Below are 19,273 nucleotides of genomic sequence, written 5' to 3' on the forward strand. Positions count from 1 at the left end.
GCGGCGGCGGAAACGATCTTCTGTCGCTACAGTGACATCAAAGTAGAATTTCTGATAACGGCAATCCTTTATAGCCGCGACACCGGCACTTATCTGTAGACGTTAAACCCTAATGGACAGAAACTCCGAATAAATAATTAAATACCATACAAAAAATCTTAATCAAACTGAAAACTTGACAGATAAAGCTAAACATATATAAATATGTTTGTTGCAAGAAAATTCTAGCAATTAGACACCAAATGCACAGCTAAAGCCAGCGACAATGAAATTGTTGACCGAATTAACCTATAGCATTGATCAATCTTTGGTCGACATTGATAATTTATATGCAGTGTTTTTTATGATGATATTTGGCAAGTGTTTCACAAATTAAGAATACAATGCTATTGGTAGTGGATCTCATATTTGAAAGAAAATCCTCCGGATACATTGGATACATTACAAAATATATCGGAGAAAACGTGAATTAGTAAATTCTGTCTATTCCAAAAGAGAAATAATAAACAATCAAATCTAATATCATATCTAGTAGATATGTTTATATAATAATCAATAAATCTAAACAATATCTATCTAAATATATTTGACCAATCTTCATCTTCATCTTCATAGTCAACATTTGTAGGTCTTTGAGTTTCCAAATCTTTTGCTGCATCCTCTTTTTCCTCTTCCTCAATTTGCTCTTCTTTTGTTTCTTCTTTCTACATAATGCATGTCAAGTGTAAAAAAATAATAAACAATCAAATATTAAAATAAGATACCAAAATGACGAATAAATTCTGTAAATGTCTCATACGTCAACATTTAGAGTCTCCTCATCGCCTTCATTGGCTGTCAAATCTATTGGATCATCATAATCTGCATTCTGACTTTCTTCAGCAGCTTTCTTTTTTAAGTTCTCTATGACCCATTGGAAATGGGAACAATCTACAAGATACAAAAAGATTCAGTACTCTTAATGATATAGCACCATTATTTCCTAGAACAATCATTCATCAAAAAAAATACTTTTTCTAAATTAATAATATCCAATAGTCAATTTTATTTAAAATATTACGTCAAAAACATATTATCTATTTAAAATCATCATATCCAATAACTATTTTTCTTTTTCATTTAAAATATCACTTCAAACACATGTTTTCCAATCTAACTTTTTACTACCCCAAAAAGGCCACGGCGGCTACAGAGATTCAGCGTTGTGCTGAACATCACACAGAAAGCTAGCAAATAGCACGCGGTAATATTAGTAAGAGCACACATCATTTATATTAATATAATACAAAAACAGCATATGAACTAATAGCACGCAGATAACTAGCAAACAGAAAACGGTAATGTTAGTGACAGCACATCATTTATATTCATATAATACAAAAACGGCACATAAACTACAACACATGATATAATCTCACACAGCACATGTAGCAGTTCATTTCACCACATGACATACACTTATATAGCACACTTGTAATTATAAACAAACAGCACATGTCATTGTTACAAACAGCTCAGTAGTGATTTTTCCAAACCCCCCCAAAAGAACACTTATAGAACACATCTAAACAAGCCCAATGTTTCTTTATCAGGTATGTTAGCATTTTTAATTCCTAGGACACACAGAGATACAGAATTGAGTAAAGATCTACCTTTTGATCGGTTACTTAAAGCTTCACGAAGTCTCAGCGGTTGTTGTCGTTCTTCCTTTTTATATTTCAACTTTACTTGACGACGGCTACGCTCAGGGAAAAGCTGTTGAATCATTGAAAGATCTGTCCCAAACTGCCGCAAACCCTGTCAAATAATATAAAGACACATAAAATTTTCTAAAAGTATATTCACAACAAACCAACAGCAAAGGATTATCAAAGAAATGCATTTAAAAATTCATAAACATAGAAGTATTTTTTTTTTATGAGTATAAGCCACTAAATTAATGAGAGGACGGGGGTGAATGTATGTAAGTTTGTCATGTGCAGGGGAGTGAAAAGAAAAAAGAATATAATGCGGAAGAACTTAATGATACAGAGAATATGAAAGCATTTCTCCACCCAGTTGACATGGAAATAATTGTCTTTGTATGGCATTAACCATCACTTCAAACTTCTTTTTTGCAAACAAACAACAGTGAAAGTGCCTTGGTGTTTGTAGTGTAATCTTCCCTGTGATAAGAACTTCCTCGACTTTTTACATTAATTGTCTCGCTTATGCTTTAGTAGGTTTTACTTAGAGTTGCATTCTCTTAGATAATTAAAAACCCTTTTATAGACAATACTGTTTTCCAATTTGTTTGGGGATTTCTACGGCCACTGATGAGTGCCAATGATTCTTTGATCAGATTGATGAATCACACTTTAGTTTGCAAGGAACCACAAATGACAAACAAGGACTCAATCAGGTCATAAGTTGCAAGTTAATGAAGGGAAAAACTAGTCTAACATAATTTCTTCATAGAAAACATAATATAGTGATAAAAACCAACCCTCCTTTTCTTCGTCTCGAACCATTTTCAAAGCAAAAACAAACTTCCATTCTTATTTTTAATAAATAAATGAATTAATAAAATCAATCCTAATACTACAGGTCCCAGAAAGGCATACCTCATAGAACAACTCAGTTTCCTGTTTAGACCATCTGGTGGCTGGTGTTCTATCCATGTGAGATTGGTAATTGAAGTAGACAGTAGTGTCGACCATTTCAGGGTCTTGCTCATCCTGTTCTCCATTTTGTCTCGAGGAACTACCATTATGACAAAATACAAAAATAAATGCATCATTCTGTATGAAATTAATAATAATAATAATAATTTTTAATAAAAAATGCAATCACATGAACTTCAAATTATGTTTCAAATTCAAAACAGAAATCTGGATTAAAAGATAATCTAATAAGCAAATAAATGCAACACAAAGGTATTATATTTAACACATCATTACATTGGTAGAGTAACTCGTAAGGAACTTCAGGCATTATTTAAAGTTCAATGTGACTTAATGAGATAGTTATTAACTGGAACAACTGCACAAAATTTAAGTGGTATTGTATTTTAAAGTGAACTTGAACATTCACTGCTTCATATACATCAGATTTAATGAAGAGACAAGTACAAAAGCAAAGTAAGAGCAGAATCAAAGATCAAATTTATTCTTTCACAGTTGCAAATAGAAAACAACATTTTGCATTCAACTAATTAAAGAAAATTGCTCTGATAAGAGAAAAGCACATAATCTTACTCTAAAAATGGACTACTGTTTACTTGGAAGCCACTACTCACAGCTAGATGGTGAAATATTGAAACTGTAAAGCTCACTCGGATTATAGATGCACACTCCAAACCTCATTAAACATAGCCTGAATGTCCTTAATGCAGGTGCTAGGGTAAGATCTAACTAATGTATATAACCAACAGTTTTATAATAGAAAAAAGAAGCTATTCAATGCAATACCTATCCAAGAAAGTCAAGAAAAACATAACCCACTCTATTTCACTCTTCCATTGCCTCCTTAACCCTCAATGGGCCATTAACTCAGTATGGAAAACATTTAATTTAATGCCTTCTTTCAACTTTAACAAATACAACAATATGCATTAAGCAATCTACATTTCATTGCTGCTACCGATTATGTATAAAATCCAAAAATTCAAGATCAGATTTTAGATCAAAATAAAATATCTCCACAAGTCCTCGATAAAACATAATAAAGTGTTTTGGCATTTCATGTGACTCAGATGAACATCTCAAGGTCCTTAATGGACATGTCATTTACCTTTGATTTGTTGTCGTTGCTCCTGTTGTATTGTCTTTTTTCTGCATAATTGGATAATGAGACCACAATTCATGAATAAAGACTCAATAATAATAACATCAGGAGAAACATAGCTATGTAAGCTCGATGATTCAATTTACACCATTCACAACATATTATGCATTAATCAATAGTCGTGCGGTATTATACACAATATTACAGAAATACATATATAACATACCATCTGCCGCTCCTTGTGCTCTGCAAGCAGAATTAAATCCCTAAGAGGTATATTTCGGCAATCAATTTCATCTTCAGGAGTTTCAAGCAAAGCTTTGTCCACTATATAGTGAAGATTTGGAGTTAGCCAATCAATTAGGGAGCAGACCAATGTCTAGTTACTAATATTCTCATAAATTACAAATACCTCGCCTTCGCCGAGTTGAATGAGGGAACCTTTTAGGCTTTGAAACTGGACCCTTATCTGTTACCTCCTCAGCCTTTTTCCTTTTCCCAGCTGATTTTTCTTTTCCGTTCAAAGATCTTTTAGGCTTCCGCTTGATCTTTTTATTATGTGATTCATTTTCAAGTTGAGATTCCTCATCAACATATTCATCCTCTACAGCAGCATTTATGGGAATTTCATCAGAAATCTCCCCACCAGTAAGCACTTCTTCATCAGCTTCATCAACCAGTTCACATAGATTGCCAGTGTTTTTCCTTGGCCGTAATGATCTACGCATTTCATTGCCCTCACCAGATGTGAAAGCTTCTTTGTTTTGTGGGGAAAGAGCTGATGCACATTGAGCTTTAGTCCTTCCAGAGTTTGCACGACGAGAAGCCTAGAGACATAAAGTAATACCCTAATGAAAATCAAAATAAGACAGAGCATTGAACATAATACAAGGACAAGCAACATTCCTCAACAATGGCAAAATGACTCACGAGTTTCGCAGGAATCTCAGGTGCAACAATTGGATGGATGCCTGTGTCCATCTGAGTCATCTCCATTTGATTCACTGACGCCTCAGTCAATGGAACTTCAGAAGTAACTTCCATGGGCAATGAAGGAGTAAATCCCAGGTCTGAAAGATCCAACATATCATCTTGCTGAGGTACTCCAGCATAATTAGTTTCAGGTTCAACACATTGTGAACCAGGTGAGGAGGAAACAGGCTCATTAGCTTCACCAATCTCTCTCTGCAATGTTTGTATTTTTGGCTTCGGCTGAAATTTTCCTCTTTTCTGTTCTGGATAGACAAGGACTCAACATTCAAATGTGAAAGATAAATACATATAATGGAGGCAGTAATTTATATATCAACATATACCAAATTTAGCTGTTAACTCAGACATATGGAGGGAATCCATTATGTACATTTCCTGCAATTAGCCATTTATTATTTACAAAAATTAAATTAGTCAAACAAAAAGTGTTCATGTTTAGTGATTTAAAAAGAGCCCCCAAGTAAGCAAAATAAGCTATGTACCTCTTCATGCAATTGACCAAATGCATCGGTAATTGATACAATAGATTCACCAGCAGTTAAAGGATCTAGGCCGTCCGATAGCTCTGGACATGCAGGAACATCATCCTTCTTACATCTATTGTTTGCGTCTTTAACAGAAGCAGGAAACGGAAGAACATGTACTCCAGCCTTCTTGGGGTTTGGACACTCTGATGAAGGGGCAGCACCTTCTGAAACTGCTGTTAAGGTTTTGTCAGCCGATAGCTCAAGCAAAATAAATGAAATCAATCAATATAAACTCACCCATAAGAGTATCATTGTTTGGTAGCATATCCTCAAGTGCTTCCAACCCATGGAATATGTCAACGTTCTAATTTGAGAATAAGTCGAGGTCAGCAAATTTTAAAACACCAATCATGAAACATAATTACGGATTTACCTCGGGCACTGACTTTTCCATGGAAGCACAACCACTTTCATTCCCATTGAACAGAAGATCTGGACCTGAAATCACTTAAAAGTAACAATAACAACCAATTATATACTCACCCTTCACTATTGTAACTAAAAGTTAAAACCACATTTTGCATAATCTGTGTAATAAATTAACACTAACAATTTTCAAATGGCTTTACAGCCTTGATGGGATCACATAACTCAGCTGCCACTGTGGTCGCAGTGGTTTGAGAAGATTGCATAGAGCATACTGTTTCTCCTGCTGAATCCTTTCTAGTTGGTTGGAATCTTGTCTTTGCCTTTGGCTGGAATTTACGCATTGGCTGAGCTGCAAAGCATGGAAACTATGAGCGCCATCTACGCCATAGTACTCACATGTCACATCTGCAAAGACAATCAACAAATAACAAAAAAGAACTCCGGTGACCAGATTTTACCATTTTTTACAGCTTCCTCAGAAAAAATATCATCCAAAGGATCCAAATTGATGGCCGTTGTATTTACCTGGATTCATAGCAATAATCCTCTTTAACAAAAAAATCTAAAAGGCAAAAAATTTTACAATCTTAACTAATCATCAATTCAGTTATCTAAAAGTAAAATTCAGCACGTGCGTCTTCTATGTTTATACACCAGGAAAAAGATCTCTCAACTCTACCCAAGCAAATCAACATCTAAATTTGGGAATAAGTGCACTCAGCAAATTAAATCAGCAATTTTGAAACATAATTACAGACTCACCTCAGGAAGAGACTTTTCTATGGGAGCAGAACCACTTTCATTCCCACTGAACACAAGATCTGGGCCTGAAATCACTTAAAAGCAAAAATCACAATATATTACCATCCAATGTTGTAACTAAAACAATATTTTGGGTAACCCACACTAAATTAACACTAACAAATTTCAGAGGGCCTTGTAGTCTCAACAGGATCACTTCCCGCTACTATTGTCTCAATGGTTTGGGATGGCGGCATGGAAGAAACTGGTAAAGCTGTTGAGTCCTTCACCTTCGGCTGGAATTTACCCATTGATGGGGCTGCAAAAAGAAGAAATTTAAGAGCATCCGTAACCCATAGGTTTTATATTTCTCACTTTAAAAAAAGAAAAAAATTAAAAAACTGAACTCCAGTGACCAGATTTTACCATTCTTCACTCCTTCCTCAGCAAAAATATCATCCGGCGGATCTAAATCAAGGCCCATCACGTTTACCTGGATTCACAGAAAAAGATGCCTCTTTTCTCTGATTAAACAATTTAAATATAAAAAAAAATAAAAGAAACCCTTACAAGATATATAACACAAACATCGATTTAGTCATCTAGAAAAATTGGGCATGGACATGGCAATTCTGCTATGCTTTGCGGGAACAACATCGTAAGTTCCAGGCCAAAATGTAAATCCAGGTCCACACTCATCCAATTAAATCTACTATAAATAAACCAGGAAAAAAAAATTGCTCAACTATATCCCACAACTACGCCAATACTGCCTCCTAAGCAGACCTGCCTCTGCCTCCACAATCTCTCTCAGAAACTCTCGTATGAACATCTAAAATCTCAGATTACTCTGTACAAACAATGCCATATGATGAAACGCAATGCTTACTAGAGAACAAGGTGTATTTATGAAAGGATTGACTGGTTTCACAGTTAATTTCTGAAAGCCATTTTGGGAAGAGAGGATAGAAAGACAGCCAGAGTGCGTTTGGTACATTGAATTAAATTGAGAAAAGATGATAGTAGAGAATAGAATTAGGAAAAATAATAAAATTCAAATGAGACTTGATTCTTCCGTTTAGTAAAACAGATAATTCAATTGAGAAATATAAAACAAAAATAATGTTATGGAGAAGACAATGTTGCAAATGAAAAAGGAGATGATGCATCGATCAAGAGGAAAAAATGAATTGGTAAAAGAAAATTTTAGTGAAATGGGAATCTGTAGAAAATGGAAAGAGAGATGATGCATCGATCAAGAAAAAAAAAAAAAGAATCGAGTAAAAGAAAATTTTAGTGAAATGGGAATCTGTAGAGAAATATTGTCTGTGTTTAGTTGGTGATTTTCAACTTTTGTTTGAATATTGATTTGAATGTGATGGTTTGTAAAATTACAATAGTGTATTTTTAAAGGAAAATGTGAAAGTTAAATAGTACAAAGAAATGAAAAAAAAAATGACATATAAACGCGCTATGCATATATTTCTCAACTTTCATTTATCTCTATTTATCTGCACTTGGAAGAGAAATGAACAGGGACAGAGAAATCATAAAAAATTTTCTCTGACCCAAACAAACAAAGGAAATGGGATACTTCTATTTCTCTATCCTAATTTTCCTATACCAAACGCACCCCTATAATTTCTCTATTTGGTCCAACATTATGGAAAAATGAGAATCTTTTATATTTTTAAATTTTGGTTTAACAAGTCAGTATGTGCACACAGAACAATATAATACAAAATGGAAGAAATTTAGTATAATAACAAGTCAAAAATTCTCTCTCCAAACAACCGGTATACTGATAAGCTTTAGCAGGAAGAAAATTACAGGTTGCACGCCAAATGTAACTTCAAGCTCACACTAATGCAACTTAAGCTATTATAGATAAACTAGGAAAATAATTGCTCAAATCTACCCGAGCAAACCAACAGCATAAATTGAGAATAAATACATGTCAGCCAATCAAATCAGCAACTGTGAAACATAATCAGACTCACCTCTGGGGCTGACTTCTCTACGGAAGCACAACCACTTTCATTACCACTGAACACATGATCTGGACCTGAAATCACTTAAAAGTAACAATGATCTATTATATATTCATCTTTCAAGGTGGTAATTAAAACGATATTTTGCATATGCCATACACTAAACTAAATTGACACTAACGGTTTTCGGAGGGATTCACAGTCTTAACAGGATCACTTATGTCAGCTGCTGCTGTTGTCTCAATGGCCTGGGATGGTCGCATGGAAGAAACTGATGGTGCTGCTGAGTCCTGTTTAGCTGGTTGGAATTTCGACTTCACCTTTGGCTGGAATTTTTTCTTCGGCTTGGCTGCAAATAAAAAAAAAAATTAAAAAAAAAAAAAAAAAAAAAAAAAAAAAGAGGATCATTGAATCCATAGTATTCACATCAACAAAGACAATTGAGCAAAAAAAGAAAAGGAACTTCAGTGACCAGAATTTACCAATTTGCACTCCTTCCTCAGAAAAAATATCATCCAACGGATCTAAATCAGTACCCATTGCATAAACCTGGATTCACAGCAACAATTGTCTTTCAGCAATAACATAGTAATAATAAAAGAAATATATAAAATAAAAATACTCACAATTTTCTAGTCTATGCATATAGGTGTGACAAATGGAATCCGAAATAAGAAATCATTTAATTGTCAATTGTCAATTCTATAATTCAACCAAACAAAAGAAACAAGACTAATGAGACTATTTCAATTTCTCAGTCCTCATTTATCTGTACCGAACAAACCTAGAGCTAGAGCTAGAGCTGTTGGACAGCCGGATGGAACAGGCAGCCTACAAGCCACCATAATCCACCATAATCCAGTAGAGATTGGATGAAACCCGCAGACACTTTTTACAAATGATATAACAGAAATTCAGTAATTCAAAGTAAACGATCAAACAAATATTCCAAACTAACAAGCCAAGCTACTTCTTCTAACTAACAATACAAGTAAAAGAAGACATTTGTGGCATATCCAACGGAGAAGGAAGTCACAGTAACTACTTCAACATAGCAAAATTAATGCTATGCATTTGCAAATCGAGCAAAGAATAGGAGCATTACCTGACAGAACTAAGCCCTAACAAACAAACGAAACCAAAAGTACTTAACTTGGGGCGTAAATCAACAAAAATTAGCAATAGGGTCAAATTGAAATAACAGAAATAAAAACACGGATCGAAATCGCTGAAGCAATCTGACCCTTCCAATTGAAAACTAGGCAAATCTCCGTTGGACAAGACTCGAGATCGATGCACAGTAATCGCACCCGACTCCGAACCAGTGATGACCCGCCCCACGCCCAACCCGCGGAAGAAGAAGAAGAAGAAGAAAGGAGGAACGGAGGAGAAGGTCCGAGGTTGGAAGAAAAAAGGAAATAAATGGGAGGAAGAAGGAAGGAAGAGGGAGAACCTTTGTGCGGGAGCAGGCGCGACTGCGGCGGCGTCCGAAGGAAGAGGAGAACACAGGGGGCGGGTGCGGCGTGAGCCGTCGTGGAATATGGATGTGGATTTTATTATAATATTCTTATATTTACAATATTAATAAATATAAATAATTATTAATAATATTGAAAAATAATAATACTATTAATATTTTTTATTTATATTTTATAATTTATAATTTTTTATTATATAATTATATATAATTTAAATTATTTTATTTATTACAATATTTTCATAATTTAATTATTTATTTATTATTTTAATTATTTGTATCCGGTAACAATTTAATTAATTAGTTATATATATGATTTTTATATAATAAATAAATAATAAATATATTTAAATAAAATTTAATTATTTTTAAATAAAATTCAAATTTTTAGAAAAAGAGAAAATAAAAAAATATATATATTAAAAATAAATACATATAACCCAGTCGTTCAAACCGTAATCGGCCGTTTATAAACCGTCATTCGAAATGCTCGGTTTTGATTTGATATTTGGGTAAATTATATATTACCTACCTATGTTTTATTAAATTAGCGTAATATCCCCTCTATTAATAAAATCACACTACCAAAAAAATGGCCATTTGTAGCGGTTCAATAACCGTTACAAATGACCATTATTTATTGTACAGTGTTTGTAATGCTATCATTGTAATTTCGATTTATTTGTAGCGGCCATTTACCGTTATAAAAGAATCATTACAATAAACGTTTATCCACTTGTAAGGTAGTAATTCGTCACAATAGTTGATTTTCAGAAATCTAGTTAATATTTTTTGTACCAGCATTTGTAACGACCAATTTATTGTATCGAAAAAAGTTTCCTTATTTTTTCAATAATAACCTAAAAAAAATAGTTTCGTGACCGAAAAACCTGTACGATGTGAGAAAATACTGCCAAATGACATTACAAAATATGAAAATATTACGGCAATTCTGTATCACCATAAGTTGTAGCAACTACGCCCTGTGTAGAAATATAAATATTTCGCAATATAACCTAACATATATGGCAAAGCGTAGCAACAAACACACAAAATGTAGCAAACACACAAAATGTAGCAGAGACAGCAAGTTCAACCAACATAAAGGACTCGGTTAGCATCAATCAACAAACAAACGTCAATCATCATAGAATCACGTGCCATGCTGCAATGCCCCATGCACAGTCAAAGTGGTCGTACACCGTAGTTACGGGCGATGAACAAACTGCCAACATTGTGCAAAATTATATAAGAATTTATTTGTGAGATGGTTAAGTTGTAATCCAATAGAAAATCTTGAAAAATGTGATTGCGTACATCTTTAAATGTCCAGTCGATTGGCTCGGCGCGGACAACCTCACCCAGTGTTTGTGCCCCGGAGATTGTCCGTAGAATAAGCGCAGCCTCCGGAACAGTAGCAGATGTAACAAAAACCTTTACTATGTCAACAGTGTCACCTATGGACATATAAAGAAAATATGTGCAAATCATCGAAAAGAAAATAAGACTCACGTTTTATATAATCAATATAAAATATTAAAGATATTAACTAAAACATTATAGTATACGTAAGAGAAAAAGTCGGAGATGATCGCCTAATTTAACCATCCATACAACAGCGTAATCAAAATTGTAAAATATAGATTAGTATAACTATAATTATAGCATGGATCCTATCTTGATGACATCCGGACCAAATCTGTACAACCGCGCAAGTATAAAACAACCAGCAACGTGATCAATTTATTTGATACATGTGAAAAGCTGTTTGTTTAAACAACCAACTTAAACATGTACCAATTTAAAAACAACAATTAATTGAGTACTGTTAATGTATCCAAATACCTAACACATAAGTTACATCAAAAATCAAAGTGATAAATTCTGAATTACAAAAAATACAAGTAATAATCAGAGATACCTGGAACTCGGCCTCTGGGTCCTCAACTAATGTTGGAAGCTGAGAAAGGCATATTTCAGTTGCCATGTCCCATGCATCCCTGCAAATCACAAGGATATAAGACAAATAAATACCAATTAATGAAGAACGCATGTCTTAGATGTACATTTGGCAGACAAGCACAAATATTTACCACATATGGTGCTGATGGGTTGGTGGTAACATTGGATGTGAAACTGGCGAACAATTTGCAGACCGCATTATCCTTTCAGCAAGCAAAAAAATTCCAAACAGGCTGGCAACCAAAAGATCTTGCCTGAACAATCTCTGGAATAAATCTGTAGCATTCAAAGTCTCATTCAATTAGATTAAGAACAAAATATGATAGCTAAGATTAGAATAAAACATAGACCAAATGACATTAGGTCTTTGTTACCATGAGGAAGTACATTCCATGCAATAGTATCAGTCACAGCTGTGAATATCCAGTTCAATTCCCCAAGAAGGGTCTTCCTGTCTGTTTGGCGGCCAGGAATTCTATCTATCAGAGAATAATCAATTGATTCATGAAGAAGTGACCGAAAACAGAAAAGATACAAAACAAAAACAAATAAACTAGCTGAATAGGCAATTGGTCATCAAAATGCATGATCAAAAAATATCTTATCAAGCGAAGACAATTACATATCAGAAAAATTAACACATTTAGATATTCAGGATTCAGACTCCTAATAAAGGCTTGTAGCCTAGTTTGTTTCAATGACCAATAACTATTTATAAAATAAAATAGAAAAAATCCACGTAGGATTACATCAACAAGTGATTTCATTTTTTTTCAATCATTCGATTTAATATAGCTCTTAGAGAATATGTTGTGCAATTGCATCCTGTTCGAGCCACCTACAGGATATTCTGAGAGAGAGAGAAGAGATAGACTATTCTTCATTTCACCAACACAAACAACAGACACTAACCAACTGGTGATAGCTACATAATAATGGAACATAAACCAAAAACATGATGTAAATGGCAATTCAAATTAGGAATAAAATTGAGTTGTGGATCACCATCTTAGTGCCATTTTTATGTGTGTTGTAAGGCAGGAAGTAAACACATCAGCAGGAAACTCAGCACTTTGTGGTAGCGTCTCATGAGCTTCACAGGCTGCTAGCAAAATACAGTTCCTCATGGAAGATCCAGAACTTGAGGTACTATTTTCCTGGAGCTGTGTTGTTAAAATATAGAGAACAAAGAAAAAAAGGTTAAAACCAACTCACTAGCTCGAATGAAGCTTTCTTGGTAGGAAAACTGTACCTCAATGAAGGCATTCACAATAAATCCAGCAGCAGAGCAATCAAAAACATATATTGAGGGGGTCTTCAACCAGGAATCGAGATCAATGATTTGTAGCGGGATGTACTGTGTATAGCTCTACAGAAACAGCTAAATTACAAAATGAAGTCATGGGTAATTCAGACAATATGGAGTTACTTTTAACCTCATTGATCTGACATATTCAAAGAGAAACTAACATTTGTTAATAAATAATGAAAAGTGGCAAGGACTGCTCACACTATGAACCCTCATAACATAAAATAAATTCATTGAAACTTAACTAGAAACACAACCAGTAAATAATAACATTAAAGATTAAAAAGCCGAGGGGTTTGTTTAATCTATGGCAACAAGAAAAAAGAGGGAACTAATACAACCAAATAATGTAACTGGTTTTTCACAACAAACTACCCGCCTAGCTAGCAAGCTGTCAACATGGAGTTGCAGCTGAAGGAATGAATGAGTATATGCTCCCCCACTGCAACCTCATCCTCATCCTCCTTCTCATTATGATACATACATACATACCAGGAAGAATACTATCCGCCCAGGAACGTACCCACTAATGTTGTTCATCTGTCTTAGAAAATGACATTTCATTTATCAGATAACCATTCCATATTCAGAGACGTGTTAATGTAAAGTATGGAGTGCATTCAGAGAAGAATTTAGATCGGTAAGATAAACCACATTTACAACTACGGCTAGTATTCGATACATCCAAATGCTAGGAATATAAATCAACATTTTCAGACCTGGTTATAGATCTAGTCGAAACTCAAAACATTCCAAAAAATAACCTTTTATAACAATTAAGAAAATTGTATTGCTCTACTATGTAACAATGTATTGTGTAGATATTTGTTATGAAAGATATATGCACCGTGTTCTTTCCCTGCCCCGAAACAGCATATGATATGCTTGATCTATAATCATGACCAAATTAAGCTAACCATAAGTATGGTACAAATTTTTCGAGGACAATAGAGTTCGAGGTTTACCTCGAGGGTCGTAAGATTTGCTGAAATCTTACCAAAAGCCTGATTGTTTTCTTCCAAAAGATCTTTTGTTGCGCCGCTCAATGCTGAAACAGATACATGGAATCATTTCAACTAGAAAAACTACATAAGCAGAGCAGAGGGCCGAGATCCACAACCATAAGTAAAGAGGTGAGTTTATTAATAATAGACTGTATCGAACACCAGAGAAGGATCGACGCTCACATTCTCTCCTCTGTCCCCAAACTCATCCAGATAGTACAGCAGCTGCCTTTTCGTGATGTATTTCACTTCGGCTTCCGTCAGCGGTCTGCCATTGCTCCCGATTTGGAACTGCGTAGCATCAGCCGAGCGCAGAACCAGCAAAAACAAAGCGAACACCAACAAAACGCTCACCGAGCACCGCCACAAAACGCAGGTAAACGAACTCCTCTGCTTCATCTCACAGCAGACATTTATCTCCAGCCCTATCCGCCTTCGCACCTGAAAAAAACACACAAAAAATATACTCCGACGCAGAATGCGACCGCCAAACAGCAGAGATGTGGGAACAAATTGCGGAGGCGTTGAAGGCGGTAGTAGTAGTAGCAGTAGGTGCGTTCAGATTTCGGTGGCTGTGGTGGTAATGGCGGTGGTGGTGGCCTTTGGCGTAATATTTAATAATTAAAAATTAAAATTTTAAAAATTAAATTAAAAATTTTAAAAATAATAATTATTAAATTATTTATAAAATTAAAAAAAAAAAAAAAATTTATTTGAACTCTGCAACAAATTTAATTTGTTGTTATTTATGTCGCAATTTTGCAACAGAATATTTCGTTGCATAATTTTTAGAAAATCTGCAACAGATTTAATCTATGGCTATTTCCATGGCAATTTTGCAACTCATTGCATAATTTTTGGGAAATTTGCAACAAATTTAATATGTTGCTATTTCCGTCGCAATTTTGCAACGGAATATTATATTCTTTGTGTAATTTAAAAATATTTGTAACAAATCTATTCTATTGCAGTATTCTCTCACAACATATCGCAATTGAGACTATTTCTTTGTTGCCTAGTAAGTTCCGTTGCAATTTTGCAATAGATTGTATTCCGTAGCAATATTCCATTGCACTTTTCAATTTTTTTTGTAGTGATTTTATGTATGTATTATATGACATATATATATATAAATATGATATATTATTTCAAATTATTTTAGATTTATTTTGAAATTTAAAATAAAATTATTGTAGTTGTAACGGAAATATGCCGCAGCAAAAGAAAATGTGTTGACCATACCAAAAATATCATTTATTACGGTAATATCTGCTAAAAAAAAACTTTTATAGCAAGAAAATTGTAGCGATTAAGATTTCGCTACAAATGACCATTTTTTTGGTAGTGTCATCTTAAAACACACCGTATTTAATTTTGGTTGCATACGCTCCACAATTAGGTATAAATCTTAACACCGTTAATAATTTACACGTTTGGACCGTTATATCCCTAACCCACCAGATTCCACTTCGACTTCAACATTCTCACAATAGTCCACTCCAACTTTAACCTAGGGCAGGATTTTATCGATTTTCTGTCGTTCACTGCCAAGTTCACCGTTTCGTCACTCAGATTTCCGATGTTCTCCCTAATTCCGAACTTCACCATTCTTTTTCGGTAAGTAATATCTTGCCCAATGAATGTTGATTTATGAGTTTCATAGCTTTTGTTCTTCGATTTTTTAAATTATTTAAAGAATTTTGTATATTTCGTCTGTTTTGATAGGAGTGACTGCTAGTTTTTAATAATATCTTTTGATTTGGGAACCACCGGAAACGATTTGTTTAATTTTGGGGAGGGGCCGCAAAGTTCACTAAATGAAATTTCTAAACGTTCGGGGGACCACCGTACATCATTTATAAATTAATTTGTGAATTTTGGTTGTTGTTGACCTTGATTTCTACTTTCGATTGAAATTACACAAAAATGAATTTGATTTGAAGTTTTTTCTCGTGAGATGAAGTCTACATATGAACCGCTCAATGTGAGAGAATATGGTAATCAAGAAGGAGGTATGGAGGAATATACACTAAATGATGATAATGTCGGTGGGCAGAAAATTGTAAGCGATGTTAGCGGTGGCTTCGGAGATGAGATGGAGCATGGATGGGGAGGTTTTCGCGATGACGAGGTGGGTGAGAGAATGACTGGAACTTTTAGTCATATAACAACTTCAGAATTTCCTTACAAAAGATGCAATGAGTTATCTACAGACAGTGACTTTGATGATGGTATTGGGAAGGATTTGGAATCTGATGATCCCTCTTGGATGTACGAGGAGTTTGATGGGCCAAATGATGATGATATCTTCACTGACCAGCCATCTGATAATTGTGGAAAAATAAAAGTACTGTTGAAAGAAGTGCGTTCATTGAGGCGAGAAAGAAGAAATTATAAACGAGAAGATAAACAAGAGCGAGCAAAATCAAGTATGACGGAAGAAGGAGCTGAATGGTACAGTGATTGTAATTCAGATTGTGATTTGGAAGGAGGAAAACAATCAGATGAAGAAAATACTTTGCCGATATATAGAGAGTGGGATGAATCAATTCATATGGGCCAACATGATTTGATTATTGGCATGAAGTTTCCTTCACGAGAGAAGTACAAAGAGGTTTTAAAAAATTGGACGGTGTGTAGGGGTTGGAATTTGAAGTACTCAAAGATGGAAAAACATGTAGTGACTGCGCAATGTAAAAAAAAGTGTGATTGGTCAATCGGAGCGTCTTCTATTATGAGGGGAAAAACATTTCAAATCAAGACACTCAAAGGAAAACGCACGTGTGCGCACATTACCACAAACTCACAGGCTGATTTCAGGTACTTTTCTTACACAGTCTTGTTGCTATTTGCATTCTATATTGATTTGTTTACATGCCAAAGTGATTCAATATTTTCTTCTGCACCTTTTATGTGATTTAGTTTAATTTTTTATTTAATTTTTTTAGTATTATTTGACGAATTTATTTCACTGCTTGGCCAATGCAGAAATTTATTTTACTGGGAGTATTGAGTAATTTTTCCAAAGTGCTTTTGTTTCTCTGCTTATAGTATTGCTTGATCAATCACTGCTTGTAGTACTTGTTCTATGATATTTGTCTATATTTTATTTAATTTTTAAATATTTTTATCATTGTTTATTTATAAGAAATTTTTAAATATATGCTAACTGTATTTATTTGAATATTTGATACAAGCTTTGCTTTGCTTGACGGTTGCATTTATTATTTTTTGTTTGTTCGTTTGTTTTATATATATATATATATATATAGATATCTAGGTAGAAGGATATTGAAATATATAAGAAATAATCCTGCTGAAACCATTGACTCATTAACTCGAAAGATAATGAGAGATGTGGATGTGGAGGTTAGTAAGTACAAGGTATATCGGGCCAAGAAACATGCAATTGAACTTTTAAAGGGTGACATAAAGGAACAATACACCAGATTGTATGACTTTTGTCACACTGTTGTGAAGTATAATCCTATGAGTTCCTTCCACTTTTCTCCATTATGGGACTAGTTTGCGACAGGCTCCACTTACGGGACTAAAATGATAAGGGGGTCCAGTTACGGGACTAAAAAAAACAGTTTATCCTAATAAATATTATCATATTATTTATAACTTATACAACAACAACAACAATAATAATAATAATAATAATAATAATAATTTTAAAAATACATCAAAATATCTACTTATCAAGAGAGATTTTATACTAGTCTCGTAAGGGATGACCTGGTGGTGTGGGGTTGGACAAAGGATTGTTGAATATATCATGATTTTAAAAGACTTAATTGGGTTTTTTTTTTTTTTTTTTAGGTTTTCCTATTTAGATTTTTTTTTTCTTCAAAAATATCATATCAAACAATTATTTTTTTTTATACTATACTACAAATTTATTTTATATTAAAAAATCACATCAACCTCTATTTATATTACATCAAATAACTATTCAAATTCAACTTTTTACTATTCAAAATCCAAACCTAAAAAACTAAAACCCACAAACAAACACACCTTAAAAAGTCTGAATTGAATACTTTCGGATTTTAAAAGACTTCTAAAAGTCTTGATTAAATACACTCAGATTTTAAACGTCCAACAAAATTCTACGGAATCAGATTGAAGGGGGTGTATTCATTTGAGATTTTATTAGATTTTTAAAAAATGTAATGATTTAGAAAATATAGAGAGTTTGTGAATTTTATGTATTGATTTAAATAGATTTTTATAGATTTGATTGGATTGTTTATGCATTTATGTCGATTTAGAAAATCCACATAGTTGGATTTTTGTGAATTTTTCGTATTGATTTAAATGAATTTTTATAAATTTGATTGGAGTATTTTTAAATTTATATACATTTTATAGGACCCTAAAATAATTTTTTTTATTAATTTATATAAATTTATATGAAATAAATTTGTATATAAAAAATATTCAAATAATTAAATAAAAATACAAAATACTATAATATAGTTAAAATATATAGATTAAATTATTCATTGTTTTTATCTTTTCATTTCCATCACCATTATATATTATATACGATTAATGATGTATAATAATTACACCATAATACCATTTATACATATGAATAATTTTAGAATTTTTATTATATTATTATTCAATATATTACTCCATTCGTCTCCACTATCATGTCAATTTTATTATAAATATAGAAATTTAGGATATGTATAATTAGTAAATAATTAAAAATAAATTAATAAAAATAATTATCGTATAATAAAAATAATTATAGACTAAGATTAAAATAAATATTTAGTCTAATTAAAATTATAAAAAAATATAAATTAAAAAAATTTAAAATAAAATTAAAGTGTATAATTCTTTTTTTAAAAAAAAATGTAACAAAATAAGTTAAACATACTAAAATAGAAATGTAGATATGGCAATGAGACGGAGGGAATAATTTACTTTAATTGATTAATTGTAGCATAATTTTATTATATGTATATCTATTATTAATTTAACAAAATTAATGAGATGTGGCAATAAGATAAGATGGATATGAAGATTAATAATGTTCTACTGTCAAGTAACTTGGATTTTGAATTCTTTCTATATTATTTTCGAATAAATTTATTTACATATTTTTTTATGAAAAA

The 19,273-nt window shown here is 33.0% G+C and overlaps 1 protein-coding gene and 1 long non-coding RNA gene across 14 annotated transcripts; both read right to left on the reverse strand.

Annotated features, from left to right (window-relative positions):
• Window positions 1–387: 387 nt before the first annotated feature.
• LOC127259731 (uncharacterized) lies at window positions 388–9,924 on the reverse strand. 7 transcript variants are annotated; one of them, XM_051287288.1, is made up of 21 exons: window positions 9,840–9,924; window positions 8,869–8,935; window positions 8,568–8,735; window positions 8,396–8,469; window positions 6,822–6,888; window positions 6,577–6,714; window positions 6,417–6,490; window positions 6,113–6,179; window positions 5,836–6,003; window positions 5,659–5,732; window positions 5,523–5,589; window positions 5,241–5,458; window positions 5,082–5,133; window positions 4,696–5,000; window positions 4,178–4,592; window positions 3,992–4,092; window positions 3,772–3,812; window positions 2,604–2,742; window positions 1,653–1,797; window positions 800–930; window positions 388–704 (listed from the first exon to the last, which is right to left on the reverse strand). In XM_051287288.1, exons 2-21 carry the CDS (start codon window positions 8,924–8,926, stop codon window positions 573–575), a joined length of 2,634 nt encoding a protein of 877 aa, XP_051143245.1. In that variant the 5' UTR covers window positions 8,927–8,935; window positions 9,840–9,924; the 3' UTR covers window positions 388–572. The 7 variants fall into 7 exon arrangements, with proteins under 7 accessions (XP_051143245.1, XP_051143248.1, XP_051143250.1 ...); XM_051287291.1 differs by having other exon boundaries at window positions 8,396–8,460; window positions 9,630–9,922; XM_051287293.1 differs by having other exon boundaries at window positions 6,417–6,481; window positions 9,630–9,922.
• A 927-nt stretch (window positions 9,925–10,851) lies between these two features.
• Window positions 10,852–14,730, reverse strand: LOC127259736 (uncharacterized). 7 transcript variants are annotated; one of them, XR_007840560.1, is made up of 9 exons: window positions 14,322–14,730; window positions 14,100–14,182; window positions 13,078–13,194; window positions 12,831–12,988; window positions 12,200–12,304; window positions 11,957–12,101; window positions 11,785–11,863; window positions 11,181–11,320; window positions 10,852–11,088 (listed from the first exon to the last, which is right to left on the reverse strand). It is a non-coding gene; the product is annotated as an uncharacterized LOC127259736 (long non-coding RNA). The 7 variants fall into 7 exon arrangements; XR_007840561.1 differs by having other exon boundaries at window positions 13,078–13,206; XR_007840556.1 differs by having other exon boundaries at window positions 13,078–13,674.
• Window positions 14,731–19,273: the final 4,543 nt, after the last annotated feature.

This window comes from Andrographis paniculata, unplaced genomic scaffold, assembly GCF_009805555.1.
Source record: "Andrographis paniculata isolate CXL003 unplaced genomic scaffold, ASM980555v1 Contig60END, whole genome shotgun sequence".
NCBI lineage: Eukaryota > Viridiplantae > Streptophyta > Magnoliopsida > Lamiales > Acanthaceae > Andrographis > Andrographis paniculata.

Coding starts and splice junctions, on each gene's coding strand:
- LOC127259731 (XM_051287288.1), bottom strand. CDS start 8,926: ATGGGTACTGATTTAGATCCGTTGGATGATATTTTTTCTGAGGAAGGA. Junction 5,459..5,522: donor AAACAATGATACTCTTATGG/GTGAGTTTATAT, acceptor AAACCTTAACAG/CAGTTTCAGAAGGTGCTGCC. Junction 2,743..3,771: donor GCAACGACAACAAATCAAAG/GTAAATGACATG, acceptor TCATAATGGTAG/TTCCTCGAGACAAAATGGAG.